This window comes from Molothrus aeneus, chromosome 2 (assembly GCF_037042795.1).
Source record: "Molothrus aeneus isolate 106 chromosome 2, BPBGC_Maene_1.0, whole genome shotgun sequence".
NCBI lineage: Eukaryota > Metazoa > Chordata > Aves > Passeriformes > Icteridae > Molothrus > Molothrus aeneus.
In genome coordinates this window covers 44263992-44290939 of record NC_089647.1, presented here as the reverse complement: position 1 = coordinate 44290939, position 26948 = coordinate 44263992, and the positions used below count along the sequence as shown (strand labels likewise).

Here is a 26948-nt window from a genome sequence, read left to right as displayed (position 1 = left end):
CCCCAGTTCCTTCTTGCGAGCTGTGCCAGCAGTGTGTTTGTGGAGCTGAGCAGTGACAGATCAGAGAAGTGATCCAGGTTAAAAATAAGTTTTTGGGGATGATGGGAGGGGCATGAGCACAATTAAGGGGTATGACAGGGGGAAAGCACAGAAAGCAGCAGAGAAGTTGAGAGTGGTGGCAGCTGCCTTGGCTGTCAACCACCATCAGAGGAAATGCCAAGAGAAAGCTCAGCCTTGCACTCACATGCTCTCCTCCTTCCAGCTGTGCTCCAGGGAGGGCCATCTGCTCCATGCTGTGTTATCTTACCCCTCCTCTGGTGAGGTCTTACTGCCCCAGCTGAGCTGCTGCTGCAGTTAACCCTAGCTGTCTTGGGGCAAAATGCTTCAACAGCTGGATCACCAGTCTGTGCTAACCCAGCTGGCTCTGGTGGCAAGTGTGGTCAGGCAAGAGGGAAGCAGGTGATAGTTGGGCACAGGGAGAAGTGGCAGGCAGCCAGGGACAAGACAGAAATAGTTTTCTGCAACACACTTGCAGCTGGAACAGGTATGTGAATAGTAAGTTATGAATGCTAAATGTAGTGATGTGGTTGTTTTCTACATTGCTGTGCTGATTTCATTGATGGCTCATGGCAGGTTTCTGAGAAAGGGGTTGGCATTGAGGAGAATCTTCCCAGAGGATTTATTTTCTTACAACAACCTAAAATACATCTCACAGCTTTTGCATGTAAATGGAGCAGAGTGAGAAAGATGCTTCTTCAGGACTGTGTGTCTTGACTATTGAAGTGTGCCACTTGGCTGGTAGCCATCAGAAGTAACAGTGAGGTGAACTGAGTAAAGATACTGTTAAAGAAAAAGAAACAATTTAAAAAAGGACAATTTCAGCGATAATGTGGAAACCTAGAAAGAAATAGTTTTATACTGTCATGTGTACTTTTGAAAATAATTGCACAATAAAAGCAAAGCTTTTTTTGTGGATGACTTAGCTGTTTCAGTTCCTTTCCGTTCTGTTCAACACCATCTAATATTTATCCCCTATTCTTCTGTATTGAACTGGACTTGGATTCCTGCTTACAGTGTTCTTCTAGGACACTAATTAAAGCCTGTGTTACTAACTGGCTTCAATTTAGTTTTCATTTACTTATTTATTTGTTTACTTATTTCTACACTTCTCTATTCTCATGGAGCTCAGTAAAGGAGCAGTGGAGTGAAGCATTATCACCAAGCAGAAGTAGTCTTTTCTTCATGCTTCTCATCACTTTTGGGGACCTCAGTGAGCATTTCTCCCTCCCCCCCAGGAGCTCCCAGTCTGAAGAAGATGCAGCTGCTCTCTTGGGGGAATTGTTTACCTCTCTGTGGAATCTTGTCCTGGTCAGCTATGTGCTAAGAATGTGAATAATTTTGCTGCGGCTGCTTTACATGTAAAAAGCTGGACCTTAAGATATTTTATCTGACTGAGGGGTTTTTTTTCTTTCTCTTTTTCTTTTTTTGCCTCTAACATTGGTAGATTTGAGAGTTTTGTCTTGCAACTGCAGAAAGCTGTGGTAACTTTGAGTCGTATGAGGCATTTAGTACAAAGAGATATTTTTGAAGCCTTGAAAATCATTAAATGCCAGTCAGTGCTGTTTAGCAGTTCTTACTTTTGGAGCTGTAGTTATATATATATATTTTATAGAGTTAATGCAACTTAGTCAAGAGCTGCATGGAGACTTCTGGAAAATGTCTAATGAGATCCCTAGTGCTGCAGTGTATATTGCATTACTGGATTGAGGATATTGATTTTAAAATGTTAAAAGCTGAATGAATGCCTTTTTATGTTTTTGAATGAGAATTTGGGGGAAAAAAAAAGAAAGATAGCATTACAATTAACACATAAAATTCAAAATGCCAAGAATTTTTTTTAAAATATTATTTATGTACAAGTTTTCCCTCTTCCTATTCTGAACAATAAATACAGGGCAAGTTGCCTTGCAGAACACTTGTGTTCTGTGTGTGTGTAAGTGTCTCTACAGAAAAATATTAGGAATCCTATCTCAAGATAAAACACAGATGTTTCTTCAGTCACGTGAGGTGTGCTGTGTTGCACTGGGAGGCTGAGAGAGAAAGTAGCCTTCATTTATCTCACAGCAGAGCTGTATTTCTCAGATATATTCTTTGTTTTAGACTCTCCATTACTGCTTGATGGGTGTTGGGGTCCCATTGTGGTACAAATCCTCAAAGGAGAGAACAGTTCACTGGTAATGCATTCCAACCAGGTATCCTGGAGGTTTTATAAGTTCTTTTAAAGTACTCCCCAAAGAAAAAGTAGGGGAGCCAAACTCTCATAAACTTCTAAAGGCCATGTCAAGAATACTCTGGAACCTTGTTTGAAAAATTGTTAGTACTTGACCTTGAATATGAACAGACAGCTTAAGTTTGCTGCCTTCACTTGAATTTTCCTTGCCTTGGAGGCTTTAAGACAATGCTTCAGAGTTCTAATGGTTTAAAACTGAACAAATCACCTACAAGAAAAAGCAGGAAGAGGAATATCACTCTTTAATGTTAAAATCTTTTGAAGTAAAAGAAAATTTGTAATGCCTTAAGTAGGTAGCGCTCAGTAAAAATGACAGAGGCACTGTTAACAGGAAGAGGTGCAAAATTCAATGTGTAGAGTTGAATATGGAGAAATGCCATAAACAGTACTGATGCATTGCAAATTTGTAGCACTATGTAACTTTGTGGGTAACAGCTGTCTCTGGCAGCACAAAAACAATTTCCAGTCTTTGACACAATTCTTTTGTATGCTTTGGGGCTTTATTCCTGGACAGCAAACTTCCTAACTCATCTTGCTGAGTCTAAATATCCTGTTTACAAATTCCTCATATCCAATGTGTCTAAAAATAATTTGTAAAGTCTGTGAATATCTGTGAAAATCCTGTTTTCTACATAACTCAATATATATATATCTTTTTAGTATAATGAAAAGCAATAGGAAGCCCTCATCTTGGTGTCTGTGGCCGCTGAAAAGAAATGCTTTAATACACAAATACCATATTGTAAATGTAATGCCAGCCAAATGCGTTTTTGCTAATGCATGAGCAATAAAATTAGCAAACACATCACTTGCTGCTAATGAAGAGGAATAAGCTCATCATGAAACCTTCATTGAACTGCTATTCTATCCAGCTTGATTTACTCACCCTGATAGAGTAATAAACTGCTGTCTCTGACAAAAAGAAAAAAAAAGAAGAGAAGAAAAGAGGGGGAGATACGTGTGCTAGCAGGAAGGGGTCATGCCACCATTCTCACAGCTCAGGATGTGAAAAGGAGGTCTAGAGGAGGGCATGGATGGCCTGGTGATCTTGCAGCAAATATGCCCTGGTTGCTAATAAGTGTAATTGCACAAAATATCCAAAAGTAAATACAAAAAAAAATACCACGAAATATCCCACTTGGGAGAAAGAACATGAAAGAACCCAATTCCAAGAGTAGACTTAAATGACAGCTGGCTTTTGCACAGCAAGGTGTTGCTTTTGCAGAAATTTGCTATCTTAATGTATTTAGTCATTTAAAATGCATTGCATGAGGAATAAGTGGGGTTTTGGTTTTTATCTTTTAAGATTGCACATCTTGAGTGTAGGGACCCTCATTTGGACTCCCAGAGTGCAGAGTAGGAGGTTCATTTCTTATTCATGGCCGGATTTCATACATGAGGATCCTGGCACATGACTGGCTGTGAAGCTGTCCTGGAGCACCCTTCTGGAAACAACTATGTTGTTCTGGTGTGTGCTGCACCTTTCCCTCGAGGCTGGGCTCAATTCTACCTCAACTTTGAAGATGCCTTCTGAGCAAGGCTCTTTGCTATGTTCTATGTGTGTTGAGAGTTTGTGAGATTCCAGTAGAATCAATAAACTCCTGAAGGCAGCTTGCTATGATTTTTTTTTCCAGTAACTTGTATAGGTTCTTTGCTGGGTGCTGCAGTGTTATTAAGACCCTCAAATTAGTGCTTACATTAGTATTAATATCAGCCATCACTGTTGGCTGAATTTGAATGTTTCATTGGACTGAGTCAGACAAGGGCAAAAGTGGAGGAAATAGTCTGGCTGAAGTCTACCCATTCTCTTGGGTAGGAAAACTTTCTGATTGCATTGGTGACATGCACAGCACCTTTCCTGCTCTGCTAATTACTTCAATGTGCTTTATGAAGAAGTGTTAATAAAATACTTCCTGTGTGTGTTACTGGTCTTGTCTTTTCAAGCTAAATTCTCTCTTTAAATTGAGTTTCTGGATTCATTGTTGCTTTCTGGATGGAAATCATGCCAATCCAGAGGAAAGTTTCAAACCAAATGGTGACGGGGTTTTTGAACCAAGAATTTGAAGATTCTTGCCCCATGCATACCTTCCTCCTAGTTATAAAGGCTGTAACACCTGATGTTGTCTGCTATTAGCTTCTGGCAAAGTCTGCTGCTCAGTGCTGCTGCTGAAATGGTTGTTTGCTTCTCTTTACACCAGCTCAACTGCTTTACTGCTGGATAAAGAAGGTAGGAAATAGTGAGATGAGAGGTGTGGCATTCAACACTTTAGTAATGCAAATTCAAATCGAGAGGCTTAGTAAAATACTCTCCACTGGCTTGGACTTCTGTGCCATGTAGAAAGGATTTGGTTTGGAATACCAGGTAGAGGACTCTTGTTCTTTGAGTTAGAGTTGTAAGCCTCAGAGTTTGCCCAGTGCTTGGCTTAGTATGAAAAGGGGATGATGAGTGCAATCACACCCATAGTTATTAAAAAATGTGAACAGGAACCTGGAAGGGGGTTTCAGTGAACATTACAGGAGATTATAGTGGTGCTTGGTTTGGGACAACTCATGAGCTTATACTTGAATTTGTTTACTAATTGCCCTCTGTTTCCTTTTCCTCAGGGTTTTAAAGCTATTGTAGAATGTACCTTACCTTTGCAATACTAAAGGTGTGGATGAATAGTGCTGTGCCTTGCCTTGTGGGATCAGGAGAAGCTTTTAAGCCACACTGGTTAATGCAAGGCATGTGGCTGAAACACTGAATGATGGATTACAGATCTCTACAGTGGCTGCCAGACAGAAGTCAACTGGAGCCCAGGCTGAAACTCCTACCAGACTGTGTCCAGAGGGTGGGAAGTTCCCTGTTTCTGTAACCAAAGTGAGAGGGTTTCAGGGAAGTAAAATAGGATCTTTGGAAAGGAGTTACGTACACAGTTGCACGTGTGTGCATGTGCATTCACTCACACATGAAGTAAGCAAAGCTCCTCCGTGCTGCTCTGCAATGTAAACCTGCCAGTGCAGTAATTTGTAAATGCTGCTTTTAACATGATTTCCCTCACTATAAGGTTTGTGAATTAGCACATAATAGTGCTCCTGCTCCAGTGCTAAGGAAGAGTTGGGAGAGATTTGTCCAACTTTCTGTCTGTTGATGGACCCAACATGGGTCATTTGCTTAGACCTGAACTCTAAATAGTTTAAATAGCTCTCCAATGAGCATACTTAAAGAGTAATGAGGAACAGTAGTGGCTCTATATACAATTGTTTGCTCTGTTTTAAATTAGAAATCCATTTCAAAATAGGATTGTTCTCTTGTGTCTGTGTAGAGCTCAGCCCAGTGCAGAAGGCTTCAGGGTGCCATCACAGTAGAAAGGATTTTGTGCATTTAGGGGATAATTCAAGCACAGCAGATGTACAAATACACTTTTTTCCCCCCCTCCTTTATTCTATCATTAATGTAAACCTGATCCCTGTGAATTTTGGAATATAGATAGTTCTCAAGTACTACAAGTGTTCAAAATGGAATGCTGTGTGCTCGCTCCTTACAACTCTCTGCTGATGTGGGATTTGAAGCAGTGTGTTTCCAGAAGGGGAATTTTCTGTACTCAGGGAACTACTAATATTGCCTATTACTGTTAGCCAAGTATGATTGTTAAATCAGGAGTGTGTGCTCTTTGAAAAGCTGGGGGAGCAAGCAGGTGCCTTCAGAAAGGGGCATTACAACCTTTGAGGTAGGCAGCAGATCACCACGGATCTTGTATTAAGTTTACAGTATACTCCCTTCACCAAATATTTGGGAAAAGAGGGCTTGTGCCATCAGCTTTTCAGACACAAATGTGCTTTTTCCAAGGCTGGTGTGGACAGGGAGAACAGGTTATTTGTCAGTGCTCCTCAGGTCTATCTTTTAAGTTGCCTCTATGATCAAGCTCTCTGCACCCTGCTCCCCTTCCTCTCTCCACCCTGTTCCTCTTCCTCTCATGCCTGTGTCCTGGCTGGAAGAGAGCAGCTCTGGTCTGTTTTTCCTTTCCAGACTACTTGAAAGAAAGGAAGAAAAGAAAAGTGGTATTTGTGGTATTCATAGTGGCTCTTAGTTATTTTCACTCACTTTATTATTGTTCCTAATGTTGTGGTCTCTCTTTCCTTGCCTGTTTGTTCTTTCATGGCACTTGAGCTTTGTGCAGAGTGCGGCTTTGTTGCCTGGAGCAGGACCTCTTCCAGCTTCCTTCAGCCTCCCCCTTTCCAAATCTTTTCCAGAGTGCCTGTTGTGCTTCCAGAAATGGTCCAATAAATGTATATGCAAATATAATTGAATTACTTGTTTTATCAGACTGGTGACACAAATAAGAGTCTTCTTTATTTTTACATACTGCTTTTAGGGAGCTCACTTGAAATTAGATTATTTTAAAGGAAATAATCTACACAGATGTGCAGACATTATGTAATACCTGTATGTCTGTCAGTACATACACACACTCTCTGGGGTATCAACAGGAATTGTTTGATGAAATTTTCTGGTTGGATTTGAAAATGGACATAGCAGTGCACGTATGTTTTCTCTTTAAACAGATTGCATCTCTTGAATAGTTCATCAGAGCTTCTTGAAGTGTTTACATATGCGCTCTTTGTCTGGAGATGCCTTGTTATAAATACTTTGTTCATTTTACAGGCATTTGTTTGGAAATATGTTGAGCAGCCATGCTTGGTTTATTTCCAAATGTCTTAACTTTGGGACCGTGGGTTGGCTTATAGCCTGTAGTTCATATCTCTCCTTTTCAGGGGAAGAGCTGTATTTGAACAACTCATGGAGCACAAGGACTGTAGTGTAAAATGGGAGGTGTCCCCCGTGAAATGCCCATGGCCAAACACAATGTGTCTTGTAATGAGCTGTGGTGGGGGAATGGATTATACAGAATTAGTTAAAAGAACAGACAAATGCCAGGAAAGAAAAATAAAATTAATTCTATGCTGCTAGGTAGAATCAGTTGCATAGTGTTAAAAAGTATTTTGATATAACTGGTACCTTTTGAGACATCTGACGAAAAGTTATGTCATATTTCCAGTTGCTGTTCTCAGGTCTGGTTTTGTTCTCTCTTATCCTTTATAAGATGCTGAAGATGTTATGGTAGCTGTTTCTTTATAAGTACCCTGCTGCTAAATCTATATAGCACTTTTTTCTTGTCTTTTGGATGAACTTAAATAGTCTTGATTAGTCATCAACTTAAGGAGAAGCAGCTGGGAAAAAACAGTAGAAAAGTCTTTTCTGTGATACTTGTGAGAGAACTTTGTATTCACTCTAGGGCTAATAAAATACAAAAACTAAAGTGATAAATTTCAAATATTGGTATCGCTTGTCTGGTTCATTTGTTTCATTTTTAAGCATCCAGAGTTGTTTTAAATCCTAAAGGTTATTAGAAACAAATCACCAAAAGAAGGGTTTTGTAAGTGAAAAAAAGTAACCAGATGATCTAGTTACTTTTGTTTTATTTTGTCTGATTCTTTCCATAGCAATAGCAAATAGAGCTATGGAAGGAATATAGCTGGACATCAGGAAAAAATTATTCACAGAAAGGGTGATTAAGCATTGGAGTGGACTGCCCAGGGAGGCGGTGGAGTCACCATCCCTGGGTCTAGTTGATGTGGTGGTGTTCGGTCAAAAGTTGGGCTTGGTGGAGGTCTTTTGCAACTGTAGTGATTCTGTGGGATGTGTCATATTCTGTGGCTTTGAGGATTAAGGCAATTTATTTTAGAGTTGGTTTGTGGTGATCATGATACAAGGGTTTCTGTGCTGGGACCCAGTAGAACTGACACTTCCACCCTCCACCATCTTTTTGCCTAGTACTCCAAGTTGTATATTTTGGCCTGGATTTAATGACCTTATTTTAATAGTAAGTTATCCTGCTGCCATAAACACAGTAACAGGACCCCATTGTTCTGGGTGCTGTACAAACAGAGTAGTAAATATACCACTCTTCTGTAGGTGACTGTCTAAATAAAGACTGAAAGTGTTGGAAGGCAAACAGAATGAGCAGTGGCATAGCAATGACTGTCACATTAGATTTATTTTTATTTGTTTTTCTTCTGATAGGGCCTTTACCAGAGCACTATATCATTTATAAAATCCTCCCTCTGTCTTTTGCACATACTCCCTTTGTTAGTTCTGCAAATATCCCTTGAAAATGTGTATAAAAACCATCTGGTTAAAGTTGTTCCTTACCTGCAATTCCCCATTCCTAACTCACAGTCATGTATTTTTTTCCTGTGTTGATGTGATTTAATTTAGTGAGTCTTACATTTTGTGAGGTGTCTATATTCTTTTTCTGTCTGCCTAGTTTTATGTACTACAGTGTGTTTCTTCTGCATACTTTAACCCCTGGTAAGCCTGGTATGAGGGGAAAAAAAAGAAAGAAGGAAGCACTCTGACAATGTGAGGTGGGAATGCATAGTCAGTGCAAAGTAGAGCTAAAACATCCAGCCAAAAGAATGGATGACCTTCAGAGCTGGAGTGCTAGCAGAATTAAAAATAATTCAGGAGCACAAAAGGTAGAAATGCTGTAAGGGCTAAAAGCCAGGATTAAAGCCCCAAGCGACTTTACCACAAGGATGACTTTTCCACCACTGTTGGCATGTCATCAAGAATGGTGTGTCCACCTCTTATCAAAATCATGTCCCTGTCTGATCTTTCTTGATACAGAGATGGGCTACTACACCAATAAAGGGAATGAAATTCCCATTTAGCAGAAGAAAACAAATTCAGCCCTGGAGGCCAAGCTGTGAAAATCCCTTAGGACGAAGGGGCTCACTTTGTAGGTAACAGCAGAACTGCTGTGAAAAGACAATCAAAACTAAAATCAGAGGCAGTAAAGTGACCCTGCATAATTTAGGCTGGGAGGGAGGTTTATCATTGCCTAAGCAAGATAGCTTGGAGGAGTTTGTAACAGGAGCAGCCCTTACTAATCATGGGGCAGATATCCATTAGTTTCTGAATGGATCACATCGTTTCAGAATGGACTAAGCAGTGCTGCAGCACTCAGTAGGTTTCTGCCTCTGCTAATTTCCTCCTGCTTTTCTGATGCACTAAAACTGAAAAGCACTAATGACACTCAGGATAATATCTTAATTATGTAGCTAGAATATTTTAATCAAGGTTATGGTAGGTATGGGAATTTATGTGCAAAATTTAGCCCCTGATGTTAGCAACCTGAAAACAGGCAAAACAAAAGTCGAGTACAAAATTGGATGAAGTGTCCAACTAGAGAATAATTACAGAGAGAGAATATTGCAAAATAGGCTTCTCTGTTCTGTGGGGCTGCAACAGTTCTGATAGAGTACATTGTACACATTGTTTCCTGAACTGCTTGGGTTTTGCATGTTTAAAATCATGAATGAAAAATCCTGCAATGGGGGGCTATCATAGAAAGGCTCGTAATCAATGCTGGATCATCTCTTTTGGCATGAGCTTTATTTTTTTTCCTTCTGCAGGGAACCTGTATCTGTTTCCTGCATCTGTAGGCCATCCTTCTTGGTGAATGGAAAGCAAGTAATTAATTTTTGTTGTTGCTAGCAATTAATTACCCTTGCCAAATTTTGAAGGACCTATTGTCTCCTTCAGACACAATGTTCTTGGGAAAAAGTCTTACTTATTGTAACCTCTTGTGCAATCTTCACTTGGATGATAAGTACATCTTGGCAACGAGGAGCTTTCTGAATGAAAAATGTTGCTGGACAACCCTGTAGTACAGCAAGAACGCAAACCTCTGCCAATGCTGGTGGAGTGCAGCCAGGCGGGAGGGTAAAATGGGGAAAGCCTTTCACACTGCCTGCAGAGCACAGAGTGAGATGAAGTCTTTATGTGCACAAATCCAAATATCTGTTTACCATCAAACAAGGATTTTTCCTATTGAGCATCTGAGCTCAAAGGTGGCCTCCCTTCTAGCAAAATCTTGAAATCTGTTGGAAGGCCGCCATCTACCAGTGTAAGACTGGGGAAATAACAGAGAGCATGTGGACCATGCAGCAGTCAGGTTTAGGTAGCCCACTGTAGGAATTAGCTGGGAAACTCCACCCTCCTGTTTTTTTATTTGAGTCCACAAATTTGGGATGCTGCAGTTTCCTCCGTCTGTTTTGTGGTTCATGGCCTGACTTTGGTTTTCCACTAGATCTGTCCAGAACCATCGCTGACCACTGAAACCTCATTTTAATATTGCAGCTGTTCAATTAATTACAGCTTTGGTAGAGTTAATTGTAAATGTGCATTTTTCCCCCTGTAGCTCTTCACCTTTACTTTTTCTGGTTCATTTTTTCATCAATAGTTAGTGATGTCTGGAAGCAGAAAGGTGCATAAAAGCCCTGCATTGAAAGATGTTTGAATCCTCCAAAGGGAATAGAGAATGAGCTGGGACTGGGAGCACTCTGTTCTCTTGTGGTTTCTGTGCACACTGCCAGGAGCTGGTGTTTCTCCGTGGGCCTGGCAACTGCTGTGGGGCAGCAGAGCACAGCCAGCAGCCAAGTTTCTCAACCCATGCTGGGCTGACAGCGCTTGGCCTCGTGAAAAGGAAACAATCTGAAGCAGAGGGCCTGATGCAGTGTACCTTGCAGTTAATGGAAATCTTTGTTGACCTCAGTGGAAGCTGGATTTGATGCTGTGCCTAGTTGAGTGTTTTGGAGTTGGCTGCAACTCCAAGTGGCTTTTTTTCCCCTGGATCATTTCTGTTTCCTTTTTTTCCCTTCTCTTTCTAAAGTGTACTTACCTTCCAGTGGTGTAAAATCAAGACAGCTCCATCCATGTCACTGTAACTGGGCACTTTTATCCTTGCCCAGTGTCTGTCCTCATTTCCTCAGCCCTTCCACTGTCTGTGTATTGATTTGCAAGATTTTGGCATTGATTTCCCCCCTTTTTGAGCCATTCTGCTGCTTCTGACAAACACTGTCCATCTCACTTAAGCCTCTGCTTTCCAACGAGTGTAATTGTTTAATCCATCTTCTGCCCTTCTTCCTCAACTTCAAAACAGTCCTTACATTGATTCCTAGCAAATGCAGCCCAGGCCCCAGCCCCAGCTGCCAGCAGGGAGCCAACTTCCCCTTCAGCCGGCCAGCCCTTTGCTGCCTCATGCCAGCCATGCTCCTTTGCTCTCAGAGCTCATCCCTGTGTTGCACATAGAAAGGAGAAGGGCCTGGGGAGCCAGCAGCCACCTCGGGCAGAGCACGCTCTCTGTGATCCTCAGCCACACATCAGCATGTCTTCTGTCCCTAAGGAAAAGGTGCTGGAGGTAATGGAGCTCTTTTCAGGTGACTGCCATAGAGAAGAGACCTGTGGGCATGGACAGTGGCAATAGGAAGAATGATGCAGTAGAGGACAAATGCCAGCTGCAACACTGCTGGGGCTTCTTGTTGTCCTCTACTCTCCTTGAGTATCACATGCCCCTAGAGGGATTTATCTCCTGGGTGGAGAATTGTGATTATCTGTGATTTGCCTCCGAGGAAAACCTTTTTCCTTTTGTTACCTTTCCTTACTTCATTTTTTCCCTACTTATATTTTCTCCTGCAGTAATGTAAATGCTGAGCAAACAGGGTGTGTCATGAGGAAACCCTTTGGAGTGTGGGAGCTGACCTAGTGAAAGTGGGGAGCTGGAGCACAGGGCTGCTGTTGCACTGGGGGCTTGCAAGGGTGAGATTGCCACTGACACACCTGCTGGTCCCAAGCTCTTGCTGGCCTCTTAGGTTATCCAGCTGTGCTCAGTGAAATGTGTTGTGCCTGTTCCATCACATTATTCCCGCTGAAGTTTAAATATGAGTCCCCTAAAACTGTGCTGAAGGTAGAACATGCAGTTTCAGGAAGACCAGTGTTGTTTTTACTTTTGCTTTTCAGACACGGACAATGGCAAAAGAGGAGAAAGTTACAGTATGCTTTCAGAGATGATAACATTTCTCCTATTTTAGCCCCTTTGAATTATATACAGCCAGCACAGATCAGAGAGGGAGAAATGGACCATGTGGGCTGTTTTATTAATCATTAATACAATTGTTACCCAACATCCAAACCAGCCCAAATGTGCTTATAGAGAACATTTAATTTAGGAAACTTAGACTTGTGACCTAAGGCTAGATCTAGCTGCTGTAAATGGGACAGAGTATGTTAGCAGCCATGTGGAACAGGGCTGTAAAGCCCAGTGTCCCTGGATGATGAGAATGGTGAGCACTAAGATGTGTATTTGCTAATACTTTAGAAATGTATCCACAAGAAGAAAAAAAGAAAGAGGAAAAAACATTGTGGGAAATTCTTTCCTTCATACATAATATTTTTCTGATGATTTAAAATTGTCCTTAGTAATATGTTGATGCCAGTGAAGTATTTCAGCTATAGGAAATGTGAAAACAACTATTGCCTTTCTATGAATTACGAGTCATAAATTGTATGAAAAATATTCAGCTTGCTATAGCTATTCCACAAGCAGAACCTCTGACTAATGAAGGAACTGCTGCCATTTTGGGGCAGTAGGAGGGGTCTGAGTAAAGCAAACAAGATGCCAAGTGCCAGCATGTGGCTCTGTGCTAAGTGTGAATTAGTGTCATCTGAGATGGGCCTCCCTTGCTAAGTAAACAATTAGCGGGTATTTGACGTGTACAGAGCAGCAAAGCTGCCCTTTGCTCCAGCTGGAGTTCCCGACTGCCAGCCAGTGCCCAGAACTGACCCTTGGGAGAGCCGTGCACCAGTGCCAACCCAGCTCCACATCTGCAACCGGGCAGCCAAGCCAGGGAGGCACGACCTCCCTGTGATTCAGCGCTCAGTGGGCAGGTTGTGATGACAGCATTCCCCTAAAAATAGTAATAAAGTGGCAAGAGAATAGGATACTGACATTTGCAGGCAAATCCTTGGTGGTAGCATTCATTTCTTTCAGGATCAGCCATCTAAGAACTGGGAGTTTAGTTCAAGTTAGTTCTCTAATCATGTCACTAGGGTTTATCTCCTCTTATACCTATTTTATGAATTGCCTTTTGGAGGTGATTATAGAAAGATGCTCAGCAACTACTTTTGAGTAGATATCCAGCTTTTTGATGGGTGAAGTTCTGTGAGTGAAATTCAACATTAAAGCTCTGGATTTCAAATTTCTCCTTCATTTCAGAAAACACCTTGGAACCTCATGAGGATTTGTGAATTTTGCTTTGCAACCACATGGTGCTTGAGTCATTGAAAGGTGTTTAATATACCTGAGCTATAAGTACAAACAAACTGCTAGGAGCTGTAGCAACAACTACTGCTAGCAACAACTAGCAGTAGTTGTTGCTGCTAACAACTGCAGTAGTTGTTAGCAGCAGCAACTACTGCTAACCATAGTTGTTAATAAAATACAGCTAAAAAGACTGACAGTGTAGCTTTCAGTTTGGGATGCCCAGTCATTTTCCAAACAAACAGTGGATAATGTCCCAAGTGTACTGAAAACAGCAATTTTTCTTCCCTGTGGACTCTAGTGAGCAGAAATCAACCCCTGCCTAATTAGCTCCTTTGTGGTATTTGTGAAAGGATAAAGTTTTTACTGTGTTCAGGTGTGACTAAGAGACATGCTCTCAAATACTAACAGCTAAATTTTCATTTCATTACATTGCATTACATTACATTTCATCCAGTGTGAAATTATGCTGGCTTTTCCATACCTTATTCAAAGATTGTTTTAAGGGCTCTTGAAATACACATTTTAATTTGATGCTTCTTTAATTGCTAGAATCTGGGTAGGTTGTATGTTTTATTATTTTCTTCTTATGATTTTTAAGTTGTGTAAGGCATGTAAATGCTTTCAAAATATGAGTCCATTTGGCTTCAGGCAGCTGTGATCTGATGTTTAGAATGCTCCTATTAATATAAGAACACTTACTGCTCTTCAGCTTGCAGTGCTTGGGTTTTGTCACAAGGTGATTCAATTCTTGTTTGCTTTGCAGGAGATGGCTGTCCGAGCACTGAAGCAGACAGGGAGCAGAAGCATTGAAGCAGCCCTGGAGTACATCAGTAAGATGAGCTACTTGGATCCTAGAAATGAACAGATAGTACGTGTAATTAAGCAAACCTCACCAGGTGAGCATGATTTTTTTTTTAATTGTGTTCTTCTTTCTTGCAATAAGCTAGTTTTTAAAGTAGGATTGCTGCTGGGGAGAAGTGTTGGACAGCAGCGTTCCACAGCAGTCAGGACACAGTGCCAGCTTGCAAGGCCAGCTGGGCTGGAACCTCAGTACAGCTCACCTGCTTCCAAAGAGTTGTCTGTGTACACTTTCATAGTCCACCTTCTTAAACAGAAATCTGTTGTTCAAATCCAAATATTCCCCTATTGGACCAGAACAGACTTACTGGTGTACAAATCTAGGAGGTGGACATCATATCTCTCTTGACATCAAGATTATTTGCACAGCTGAATTATGTGTCCCAAAGAAGGACAGTTATTGCTGCTACATTGCTTTGTGGCCTGTGATGAGGGAAAGCAAAGTCAGCTTGCCCCCAAGGCTCAGGATGAATCCTGCTGACAGAGATGACAAATGGGTCTTACTAGCTGCCTCCCACTTCCAGGCCAGGGTAGCCACTTCTTAGGATGCTTAGGATTGCTACAGCCTCCTTCAGTGCATCTCACTGTGTCCCAGCAGGTGAGCTGTCAGGGGTGCTGTTGTAAGAACAGCCTCAGTAATGCTGGCCTTGTGTTATCACAGGAGAAAGAGCTGCCAATTATAGATTTCACTTTAAAGATCTCTGGTTATTTGTCCAGCCTGATTCCATTTCAAAACATTGCATTCTTTATGAGGGTATCATTTACTGTGGTGCAACCCTCAGTGTGCAGAGAGTATGCAGAAACCTCTCTTAATACCATGCACGTCACTATGTGTCTGTAGGCAGCAGGGCTTGTGTGTCAAGGTGAGGAGTCAGCAGCTGTGCTCAGGTGTGCTGCATCTGGCCCAGCTGGAGCGTGCTGTACTGCAAAAAGCTTGTAATGCACTGTTCAAGCCTGTTAGTATGTCAGTATGGCTATTCTTAAGTCAGAATTTTAAAAGGAAATGGTTTAGGCATAAATGGGCCAAGTCCTGTAATTTGTGAGAGCTAAAGAAGCAGGAGGGGAACAAAAACATAGCAGCACAGAGTCTTCCCTTGTCTTTTTAGCACAGCCAGCGCTTTATACACCTGCAATTTGTCCTCAGATCAAAGAACTGATGAAAAGTGCCATTAACACTTCCACTGTAGGAATGCTGGTATCTTGTCTCTGCACATTCTTCAAGCTAAGATTAATATGTTGACACCCTGAAAGATATTCCTTCCCAACAGATGGAAGATGAGTAATGTGAAGGGGTACTCAGTGTCCAACACATTGGAAGGAATACAGGACAAACTGTATGATGCCTTTGTTTAAATGAAGGAGAAGGAAAGAGGGATTTTTGAGAATGATGGAAGAGAGAGATGTAAACAGAAAACCAGTGTGAGCAGGTGGCTCACTGTGCAGAAGATGGACTCTGTGATGGCCTAGTAGTTTATAGCAATATTGACTTTAAGTTGTATAGAAAGTCCTTCCAGGAGTTTTTTTTCTCCTGTTGTTGTATTTAACACTCTGCTCTGTAGCTTCCTCCTGTCTGAGAGCAATGACTGCTAATACTGGTCCAGCTTTAAGAAGCAGGCTGTAGAGTAGTCTGATGAGTTCATAGTTAGGGAATTTGTGTTTCTATTTTCATGATTTGATAGGACTCCCTGATGATTCCTGGCATGAGCATTATTGTGAGCTTGGCACCGTTATCAGTAGGTATACTTGCCACCTATAACTTTAAGTGTTCAGAGTGTTAAATTTAGGTATTGAAAGATGTTTTTAAAACACATACTCCCTGAGCAGTGGGTCTATGTGTGTGTGTATGTATGTATAGATGCATGAGTAATACAAAGTAATTGGTTCACCTGAATTGTTTCCTAACGTTCTTCTGTATTCTTTTTATAAAGGAAAGGGTATTGTGCCAAATAACGTAACCCGCAGGCCAAGCTTTGAAGGATCAAATGAATCTTTTCCGTCCTACCATCAGATCAGTAATGCAGCCTATGAAGGGACAGGCTTTGGAGCAGAAGGTGCAAATATGCTTACTGAGGTTCCTAGGCCATACATGGACTATTTAATCTCTACTTCTCAGTCTTCAGCTATGACTGCTCCTGTACAGCGACCCTCTGGAGTAGGCACTCACAGCACACCAACGAGCCATCAGCAGAAAGCATACCCTGCAAATATGGAGTCTTCTGTGATTAATTATCCAGTGGCTAATCACAGCAGTCAGGCCCTGCAGCTGCAGGCGTCCCATGGCTGCAACAGCCAACATTACACCAGGCAGCACATGATGGTGCAGGGGGAACCTATGGGATATGGTGTTCAGCGGAGTCCATCCTTCCAAAACAAGATGCAGCAGGAGGGGGGATATGCCAATCTCCCAAATAAAGGGGCAGTTGTTCAGAACAGTACTGGTCATGCATTTCAGCAGGCACCACCAAGCCTGTATATCTCACATTCTCATCACAAGCAGACAAGTCCTTCTTCTCATCAAATGCATGTGATATCCAGAGGTCCAGCCTTTGCTAATGATTTTTCAGACAGTCCACCACAAAATCTATTGACTCCATCTAGAAATAGCCTAAACATGGACCTCTATGACATGAATAATCCTCAAGTTCAGCAGTGGCAGGCAGCAACACCATCACGCAGAGATTCTGTACAAAACCCAGGAATAGAAACATCTCCACGGCAACATGTATCCTTCAGACCAGATGCCGCAGTGCCAAGCAGAACAAACTCCTTCAACAACCACCAGCAACAGCCACAAGTGACAGTGTCTATGAGACAGGTTCCTCCAGGAAAACCCGATCCTTCCATTACATCTCCAAACACAATCACGGCAGTCACATCAGCTCATATCCTCCAGCCAGTGAAGAGCATGCGCGTGATGAGACCAGAGCCTCAGACTGCAGTGGGACCTTCCCACCCTGCGTGGCTGCCTGCTCAGGCACCGGCTGTGGATGGCCTGGAGATCATGGAGCAGCATGTGCCACCGCCCGGAGCAGCTAATGCCTACCAGCTCGATGTGGATTACGGTAACCAGGAGCTGCGGTGTCCACCCCCGCCCTATCCCAAGCATTTGTTCCTTCCTGGCACCACTGAGCAGTTTGATATCAACTGCTTGTGCATGGGCGTGGAGCAGACTCTGCGTGTGGTCCCCACTTCAACAAGCAACAAGGCTGAAGAGAGCAGTGAGAGAAATGACAAAAGCAGCAAGAACACTAAAGCTGAAAAACCAAGCAAAGATAAAAAGCAGATTCAGACGTCTCCGGTGCCTGTGCGAAAAAATGGCAAAGATGAGGAAAAGCGAGAATCCCGGATAAAGAGCTACTCACCTTTTGCCTTCAAGTTCTACATGGAGCAACATGTAGAGAACGTCATAAAGACCTACCAGCAGAAAATTAACAGAAGGTTACAATTGGAGCAAGAAATGGCAAAAGTAATTCTTGTTTTGTTATTGTAAAATCTAGTAGGGTCAAATTGATTATTGCTATTTTTAATTTGTAAAAAAAATTGTAAAGGCAGAATCCACTGGAGTGGTAGGTATCAGACACCTCCCTATACCAGACTGTATCCCCTTAAAAGTGTGGATGCAGGTCTGGGAGGCTGTTTGAAAAACCTTAGATGTGAAATGATATTTGTTTGTACCAGAAAAGTAAAATGAGGCAAAACCCCCCATATTATAGGTAAGAACTTAGAATGCAGGCTTGAGGCTGAGATAATTCTGGCAGTACTTTGGCAGCTCTTGCAAAACTCTTTGCTCAAGTTCCTCCTCACTGTTCCATGATTGCTGCCCATTCACCAAAGCCATGGTTCAGCTTGGAGGTCGCTCTGCCATATTTTCAGATGACTGTGTAATACTTGACTGAAAGTTGTCTGTTGAACACATATAAGTGATAATGTCATGCAAGTAACCATATTGGACTGACTTGAACTGATTTTGGCACCATTGCCAGAACTCATTCTAGAGGCAGGTCTCAGGGACATGCATTTTGGGTGATAGAACTTCTTTCGTGCCTAACTGCAGCTCTCAAATCTAAGCTGACTCTCTGATAGTGCTGCTTAAAACAAAGCTGCCAAGCTCTGATGATTGGTCTGGCAGTTGTGTTTTTAATTTTTACTTCTGAAAGAGGAAGAGGGATTTTTTCTTCCTAGGCATGACTGGAATATGACTAGTCTACTTTTGCATTAAAGGATAAGCTCTAAGAAAAGCTGTTATTAGCACATAATGGGTAATAATTAACTACCTAATTTTCCCTAGCACAGTCAGTTTCCAGAGGCAATTGATTCAATGCTCACATTGCACCAGAAAACTCAGGAGTTTGTTTACTGAGGTTAGAATTAAGAGAATATTCTTGGAAAATCTCTTGAAACATTGGCATTTTACTGACAGTTAATAGCTTGTCCTCACTGCAAGTACAGGTTGTATTGTGTTGCTTGAGTATTTTCCTGAGACTGAGATAGGGAATGATTTCTAGAGAGGTATAACAGGATCTAATTGTGCTAGTTCTTCTCTTCTGACTCTTCAGCTTTCCCTCAGTCAGAGATAATTCAGGTGTAAACAAAAACAACTCCTTCCCCTAGAAACCTTATCACTGACTGAAAATACACATGCAGGAGATTCTGGCGATCTTAATATTGCATTATTCTAGAATTAGCAAGAACAGACCGCACTCATTATTTTACCCTAAAAAGTAAATATTTCCTCTATTATGGATTGATGTAGTTATATTTCATTTCAAAAACAGTGTTTCTTGTTTTGATTTGGCTTTTTCCTTTAGTCTGAAACTTCATCCTACCTGTTCTGCAAGTTTCTGTAGACTTACCCCATCCTTTATTCCTACAGATTTAATTTTTATACTGTGAGGATCTCATTGCATAGTCTGGCTGCCCACATTCATCTTTAAATACCTAGACTACAGATGTGAAATTAAATCAGCCTAAGCAGCAGCCCTGTGGGTGTATGCTTGGGTTTCTAGCCTGCTAATCAGTGAGCTTCAGCTCCCTTCACCCTCCCAATGGCGCCTTCTCACCAGGCACTGATCTTTCTCTCAGAAATAGTTCAGTTGATGCCAATTAATTCAGGATTTTGGATCTGGGGTGTGCAGAAAGAAAAGAGCATGCTGCAGGAAGTGAGTTGTCAGAGGAGCCTCGGGTCAGCCTAGGGGTTTCTGCTGGTGGAGGCCACCAGTGGCTCTCAGCAGAGGGCCAGACACTGAAGTTGGCAAATCTGGCATTCTGCAGGCTCTGTCTTGAAAAGTGGGGGAAATCTGGTTGGATCCAGCTGCTTCTCTCTTTTCCAGGAGGTTTCTCCCCACAGCCCTGTGAAATGTTATTTGCAGTTACTGGGAGGCTCTCTGGAGACGGGAGGTGGACAGGCCAGCTGTTCTACAGCTTGGGTGCAGAGGGAAAAGGATTCATTTAGGAGGGAAATAGCACCGGGGTCTGGGCTGCAGTGGCTGAGGGGAGACCAGACCTGAGGATTTTAAGTACCTATTTTGGGAGGGGAAAAAGAGAAGTTTATAGAACAGAGGCTCAGGAGATCTAAAACCTTGAGAGTGGAGGATATTTATGGCAGTGGAAGAAACACAATTTCTGAAGGAGGTTCCAAGGCACTTGGGAATGTGTAGGTCAAAAGCAGCTTTTTAATTACAACACAAAACCAAACAAACAGCACCCAAGGTAGGAACTGCTAATGTGAGTTGCTGTGGGGAGCCATTCATGAACAAAGTGAACTGCTGCACATAAGTTTAAGTTTGATCTTAAATTAAGCTGGGCTTAAGTGCACATACATATGGTGGAGTACAGTGGCAAAATGCACATTTGAAAGGTGTAAACCATATCCCACGGTCAGGTTTGTTATGTTGTATTCCCCTCTCTGACAATATTGCCCTATGCCTTCTTGTTCAGCCAAAAGAGACAGGCATACCAATTTCAGATATTGCAAATTCAGGCAACAAGTTTGGGCACAGTGAGTTTTCAGAAATACCTCGACAGACAAGAGAGTATATCCTTCACGAATACATCTTTTCTGGTTCTTGGTTAATTTTTCTGAGAAATGTGTTTTTGGAATGCTCATTTGTTTTTCTCTTGCTATGAATATAACAGTATAGCTCTTGTGGTTTGTTTTCCTTTGTAAAGGCAGGCCTCTGTGAAGCAGAACAGGAACAAATGAGGAAAATTCTCTACCAGAAGGAGTCCAACTACAACAGACTTAAAAGGGCCAAAATGGACAAATCTATGTTTGTGAAAATCAAGACTCTGGGTATTGGTGCATTTGGAGAAGTATGCCTGGCCTGCAAAGTGGACACCCATGCCCTGTATGCCATGAAGACTCTGCGAAAGAAGGACGTGCTGAACCGGAATCAGGTGGCTCATGTCAAAGCAGAGAGGGACATACTTGCTGAGGCAGACAATGAGTGGGTGGTTAAACTCTATTACTCCTTCCAAGATAAAGACAATTTGTACTTTGTGATGGACTACATCCCTGGTGGGGATATGATGAGCCTGCTGATTCGGATGGAGGTCTTCCCAGAGCGTCTGGCTAGATTTTATATTGCAGAGCTCACTTTGGCCATAGAGAGTGTGCACAAAATGGGATTTATTCATCGAGACATCAAGCCTGACAACATTCTGATAGACCTCGATGGGCATATCAAACTGACTGACTTTGGACTGTGTACTGGATTCAGGTGGACTCACAATTCAAAATACTATCAGAAAGGTAATATTTTTACCCTTTTTCTAGGATGCTATTGTGTTATTTGTTTTGAAACAAGCACTTACTTGTTGGCAGGAACACCAGATCAGGAAACTAGACAAACAGTCAATGGCAATATAATGTGTCTGTCTCTCTCTGACTCACTCAATTAGCTTGTTTCCAGTTCTTTTGTTTCCAATACTGTTCAAAACCCTGTCAGTAATGTGGCTGTCTACTGTAGAAGCAGTAATTTTTCAGTTTATACTTGTTGGGAGGGTCTCTTTTGCTGGGGAAATAATTTAATCACAGATTTGGAGTAGTCCATATGTCTCCTGTATGTGCTGTTGAGTTCTGGTGTCTGTTGGCAAAGAGGATATAAACAATTGGTGTAGCTAACTTAAGTATACTCCATAGTTCTGTGTCCTCCATATGGAACTATACTTCCTTGTGCTGAGACAGAGAGATTTTGTTGGACATTTTGTATGGAAAACCAATTGAGAATGGGAGGGCATTAAAAAATACCCTGGGTTTAAAGTTCAAATGCCATTCTTCAATGAGAGTAGAAAATGGCTCTGGATCTGAGCAAAAACTTCTCTCTTTGTGTGTCAAGTTTTATGATCACAAATGTGAACTTTCTCTCCCATATGAAAGGGAGCCATATCAGACAAGATAGCATGGAGCCCAGTGATCTTTGGGATGATGTGTCCAACTGTCGATGTGGAGATAGGCTGAAGACATTGGAACAAAGAGCTAAGAAGCAGCACCAGAGATGTCTGGCCCACTCATTAGTTGGAACCCCTAATTACATTGCTCCTGAAGTCCTGCTTCGTAAAGGTAGGTAAATCTGTATTTTTGTCCTGTTTTGCTTTTTTTTTCCTTGAATAAGCTTGCTGCTTTGGAAGACTATCATTCTGAAGGCCACAAACAATTAGATTAAGGAGAACTCCTGATGCTCCAGTGTGTAGCATCACCACACTAGGGGTCGCCATACTTTGTGTGTCCACACTCTGAGACCTTTGAGTGAGGCTGCTTATAACCGTGTTGGATAATTTTTACAGTGATATTTTTCAAGTATAAAGCAGATTATCTGTACTCGTGGAGTACAACTCTGACCCCTATCAAGTTTACACAGACCAGTGAGCAGTGAGTAGCCAGCTGACATTCTGGATCCCTGATTCAGATGGGCCACTTCAGCATAGATTACATAAACTTGTGGAAATACGTCCTCCATATTCCCACCCAGAGCCTGTGGAACCCAACAGGAAGTTTTCCACAATTTACTCTGGACACTCTACATTCAAAAGGTTAGCTTGAGGAATTTGGACAGTACTTGGTGACTATCCATGCAGAACTGACATGGTCACTGTAACAAGAAGATTAGGTGTTCAGAGTTGTCTGCAAACTAGATCTGCCTGATCTTCTCTAACAGAGATTTCACATTGGATCCTACATCATTTGATTACACAAATTCCATTGAAATCAGTGTTTAAATTTTTTTTTTTTTTCAGATCTTAAGCATACACCTTATTGGTCTTGTTCACAACACTTAAGTGATTAAAGTTGTTCCTTTGCTTGTAACTTGCTCAGAGAGTTGTCTGTGGCTTTCTTCTGTCTGTAGAGCCAGGCTGTGTCTTTCAGCAGCTTTTCAAAGTCGTGGAGTCATCTCCACTGAACCTAAGATGGACATCAGTTGCTAAATATTTTTGTTATTTGAGGTTCAGTTTGTGCTGCTGTGGGATTGGGCACAAAAAAACCCTCCTTCTTTCTTTTTAATGACAGTGTCATGATTCACTTTTGTTGAGAATTTATTCAGAAAGGTTCAAGGACAGTAGGATTAGATCTTTACTAGAAGTAAACAGCAGTAAAGTAAGTCAGCAAGCAGAAGTCACAAACTTTTTGTCTGAGAAAAGGCAGAAGTTTGTGCTATATGTTTTAATACTTAATTGCAAGCAGGCCTAATAACTCTGTACACATTCCCCTTAGCTAGTGGAGATCAACCTTTTGACTTGCCTTTCAGGATACACTCAGCTCTGTGACTGGTGGAGTGTTGGTGTCATCCTCTTTGAGATGTTAGTGGGACAGCCTCCTTTCCTGGCTCCTACACCCACAGAAACCCAGCTGAAGGTAAGTTGAAGCAAAGTTCCAGTCTGTGGTAGCAAAATTTTAACCCTTCCCTTCCCAGACCTACTCCCCTTTCTTTTGCTAGAGAAAGGAGTAATGGTTAAAAAAGCCTGATTTTAAATAGTTCTGTGCAAGCACACATCTTTTGCCAGTAAATGAAGACACTGAATATCAGACTAGAACTGACTTGTCCAGCTGCAGAGATAGATATTAGTTTTATGAGTCTTCTTAGCAGAATTGTGATTTCTCAAGCATAAGTTCATCCATTTAATTCCTTAGGGTGCCTATTAGTACCTGATATGCCAGTGACAATTGCAGTTGGCAATATAAGTGTTTCACAATTGAGCAATGATAGGTGTTTTTTAGAGAGGATCTGTCTTGTGACCACTTTTCCTAGTTTATATTTTGGAGACAAAGAGAAGTAATTCCTTTGTGTAAACTGAGTATGTTCTCAAATCTGACTGTTGGAATATTTGGGAAGGAATTTGCCTTTTAAACAAATGGTACTGTTCTTTTTGTCTGCTAGCCAACAATGTTTTTCTGGTTCATTAGAGTAATTACTATCAGGAAATGCAATCTTGAAGCTGTGAACTGTGCAGACTGTGAGATGACTCGTTAGGTGTGCACTCCTGTACAGTTCATGTTGGCCATTGGAAGAGTTCTGTTTCCAGATCAGAAGTTCCTTAATACCTTTGTTACCTGCAGGTGATAAATTGGGAAAGCACACTGCACATTCCCTCACAGATCAAGCTGAGCCCTGAGGCAACTGATCTGATCACAAAGCTCTGCTGTGCTGCTGAGGACAGGCTTGGAAGAAATGGAGCAGATGATATTAAAGCCCATTCTTTCTTTCACTCTATGGACTTCTCTACCGATATCCGTAGGCAGCCAGCTCCCTATGTTCCAAAGATCAGTCATCCAATGGACACTTCAAATTTTGATCCAGTTGAAGAAGAAAGTCCTTGGAGTGATGCTAGTGGTGACAGCACCAGGACCTGGGATCCACTAGCCTCTTCCAACAACAAACACACAGAACATGCTTTTTATGAGTTTACTTTCCGAAGATTCTTTGATGACAACGGGTATCCGTTCAGGTATCCCAAACCTTCTGGAATGGAAGTTTGCCAGTCTGAGAAGTCTGATGTAGAAGACAAAGGTGTGGTAGATCAGACTGGAGCTTGTCAGCCTGTATATGTGTAAATTATTGTATAGAGTACTCCAGATAAGACTAATCTCAAATCCAATAGGGCCTTTAACTGATCCTTTAGGAGCTGATCCTGCAGTACTTGTGTACCTTCAGCTGAGGCTGGAGACATCCTGGGGAGTAAAAGAAGCTTGCAGGGCTAGGTCCTAAAGATGGCACTCTTGAAAGTTCAGGTCAGTTCTACTGTAAATAACTTTGTTGATAATTACACTTGAAACCCTGGTCTTCACCAAAATCTGCAAGGCCAGCAGTCTGTCATTTCTGGCCTATTTTATTTGAGGTCAGCATCCCCCTTACTCAGATTAACACTTACAGACTTCTGCAACTGTCAGCGTTGTTTTTTAAATGAGTAAAGAGCACTTATATTTTGTTTATAGCAGGGTTTTTTTCCTACTAAATTATAGGGATTAACTTTGACAAATCATGCTGCTGTTCTTCTTTTCTACATTTTTATTTTATCCATAGCACTTACTTCATATTTAGGAAGATGCATAAAGTTGAAGAACATGTGATGAAAGGTCTGTGCAATAATGTAAGAAAGAAAAAAAAAGAAGAAAAATGAAAAAAAGAAAACTGCTCTCTAATTTTCTAAATTTACTGATGCCATCGTATTCACACCGTGATTTTTGTTTATTATATGTATTTTCCACATTTCAAAATTGTGACATAACCTTAAAGCTGCTTTATTTCTTTCTGCTTATTGGAGTGAAATAGAAAGTGTGAGCAAGTGGCAACTTGGGTGTGATTTCATTGTCTAGTGTGTGAAGAATGTTGCATGAGCAGTGGTTTTCTATTTGAAATGGCCTTTTCTTGCCATTCACAGGCAGGTCCTGTGGATTCATTTTTCTAAGGGTCTAAAATTAGACCATTTTAAACCGTGTGTTGATAATGTATTGTGTGGATGGTTTCCTCTTATGATTGTATCCAATATTAATTTTGTAAAACAGATTGCAAAGGTTATACCTGAGTAGTGATGTTGTGGTCTGATGTAATAGATGGTTTTAGCAAGCACATGTCACGGGCACACGCATTTCCCAACGTGGATCAGCAGCCAGAACATTACAATGGAGCAGATTTGTGGGGAGAGCCTGGATGGGGCTGGCTCAAGCAGGGAGCAGCACAGAGGCTGTGGCTCTGGCAGGGAGCAGCACAGAGGCTGTGGCCCCAGCTGGCAGAGACAGCACAGCATCCAGACTGGAGCATCTCCCAGCACGGGGCTCCCATAACACCCCAAGGCCCCGGGTGCAGCGAGGCAGAGGCTGGGTGCCTGCAGCTCCACAGACACCTATGGAACCTGGAGGTATGTGGCTTTCCAGACATCAGACCCCACATGTGTATCCATTTAGGATCTAATGTTTTAGGCACTGACATTGGAAAATGTTGGCATTGTTGGTAGGTCATTCTGTCCCATTGTCTAGAGTTAAAATGTTGCTGTGACGGAGCACAATAGGCCTTCATTTCTGTCAAATTATAGGCATACTTTGAAATATCAGTTTTTAACTATGTTAAAATATGCATTTTTCTTGTATGTATAAGTGAGAATTATTCAAGATGATATCAGAATACTAAAGATAATTAAGCCATACATATTTGCATATATATTATATATAACTAAATAAGTAAACACACAAAAATCCGTAATTCAGATTAGTGTAACAGTCCTATTTAAAGTGATTGACCTAATAACATTTGATGAAAACACTCCTTTAATGTGTTTTTGCTTTATTTTATTTTTAAATCTGGAGCTTCATTATTTTTTCCGTATATTATTCCACATATTAATCCTTAATGTTTTAGCATATCCTCTCCTATCCATTGTTTAGATATCTAAGCAACAACATATGAATTCATCAGCCTAAACTAAACAAAAATGATTGTGTATTTGTTTACATTTGTATGAAAGGAATGTTCTGAGGTATGCAGTGCTTGTGTTGTGACAGTTCATGTAAGATTCAGTATTACTGCTTTTTTATATAGTAATGCCATTTTTTTGTTATTTACATCTATCTGACATTCTTTCATGTGGTAGGTTCTTTCTCAGGAACTCAATTTAACTGTTATTTATTGATATATCATTGCCTTTGAAAGCTTCTACTGGCAGAATTTATTAAAAACCTGAATCAAAATCTACAATGTGTTTATGTGTTACTCAACCCTCCTTTAAGGGAGAAGTTTTAGTGGGTTTCTTTTTGTAATGTTATTGATTGAGCTACAAACATAAGATCCAAATCTCATCTCTCCTGCAGCATTTGATGTGGAATCTTGGGGTACCTTGAGGCTATTTCTTCTGTCCTCAACGGCCCTTAAGAATAAGGAGCAGGATTCCAGGTAAAACTTGGTTTGGAGTGAGCAGGTCAGTGGATAGAACAGATATGGAATGGAATAGATAAAACTGAGCACAGTCACTTCCTTTGCAGTGGTGGTGCTGCCAGGGCAGCCACAACGCTGGCTTGCCCCCTCTGACTGTTGCCTCTGATTAATTCTAAAATGTAAATAATTCACCTGCACATACAGAATCTCTGAAACTAAGCAAAACAAGAGAAACCAGCCCAGAAGGAAACAGGTGCTTCCACCATTACTGATTTACAATCTGTGCTGCAG

At 41.4% G+C, this 26948-nt stretch overlaps 1 protein-coding gene across 2 annotated transcripts in view; it reads left to right on the top strand.

The window, feature by feature from the left end:
* LATS2 (large tumor suppressor kinase 2) overlaps nucleotides 1–26480 on the top strand; it is a 48693-nt gene extending 22213 nt beyond the window's left edge. The window contains exons 3-8 of one of the 2 annotated variants that reach the window (XM_066544811.1): nucleotides 14201–14333; nucleotides 16224–17761; nucleotides 20464–21046; nucleotides 21674–21856; nucleotides 23040–23146; nucleotides 23849–26480. In XM_066544811.1, the coding sequence (XP_066400908.1) occupies nucleotides 14201–14333; nucleotides 16224–17761; nucleotides 20464–21046; nucleotides 21674–21856; nucleotides 23040–23146; nucleotides 23849–24343 (3039 nt within the window). In that variant the 3' untranslated portion in view covers nucleotides 24344–26480. Of the gene's footprint in view, nucleotides 1–14200; nucleotides 14334–16223; nucleotides 17762–20463; nucleotides 21047–21673; nucleotides 21857–23039; nucleotides 23147–23848 lie in introns of those variants that run through there. The other variant, XM_066544812.1, reaches the window with a different exon arrangement.
* The last annotated feature ends 468 nt before the right edge of the window (nucleotides 26481–26948 follow it).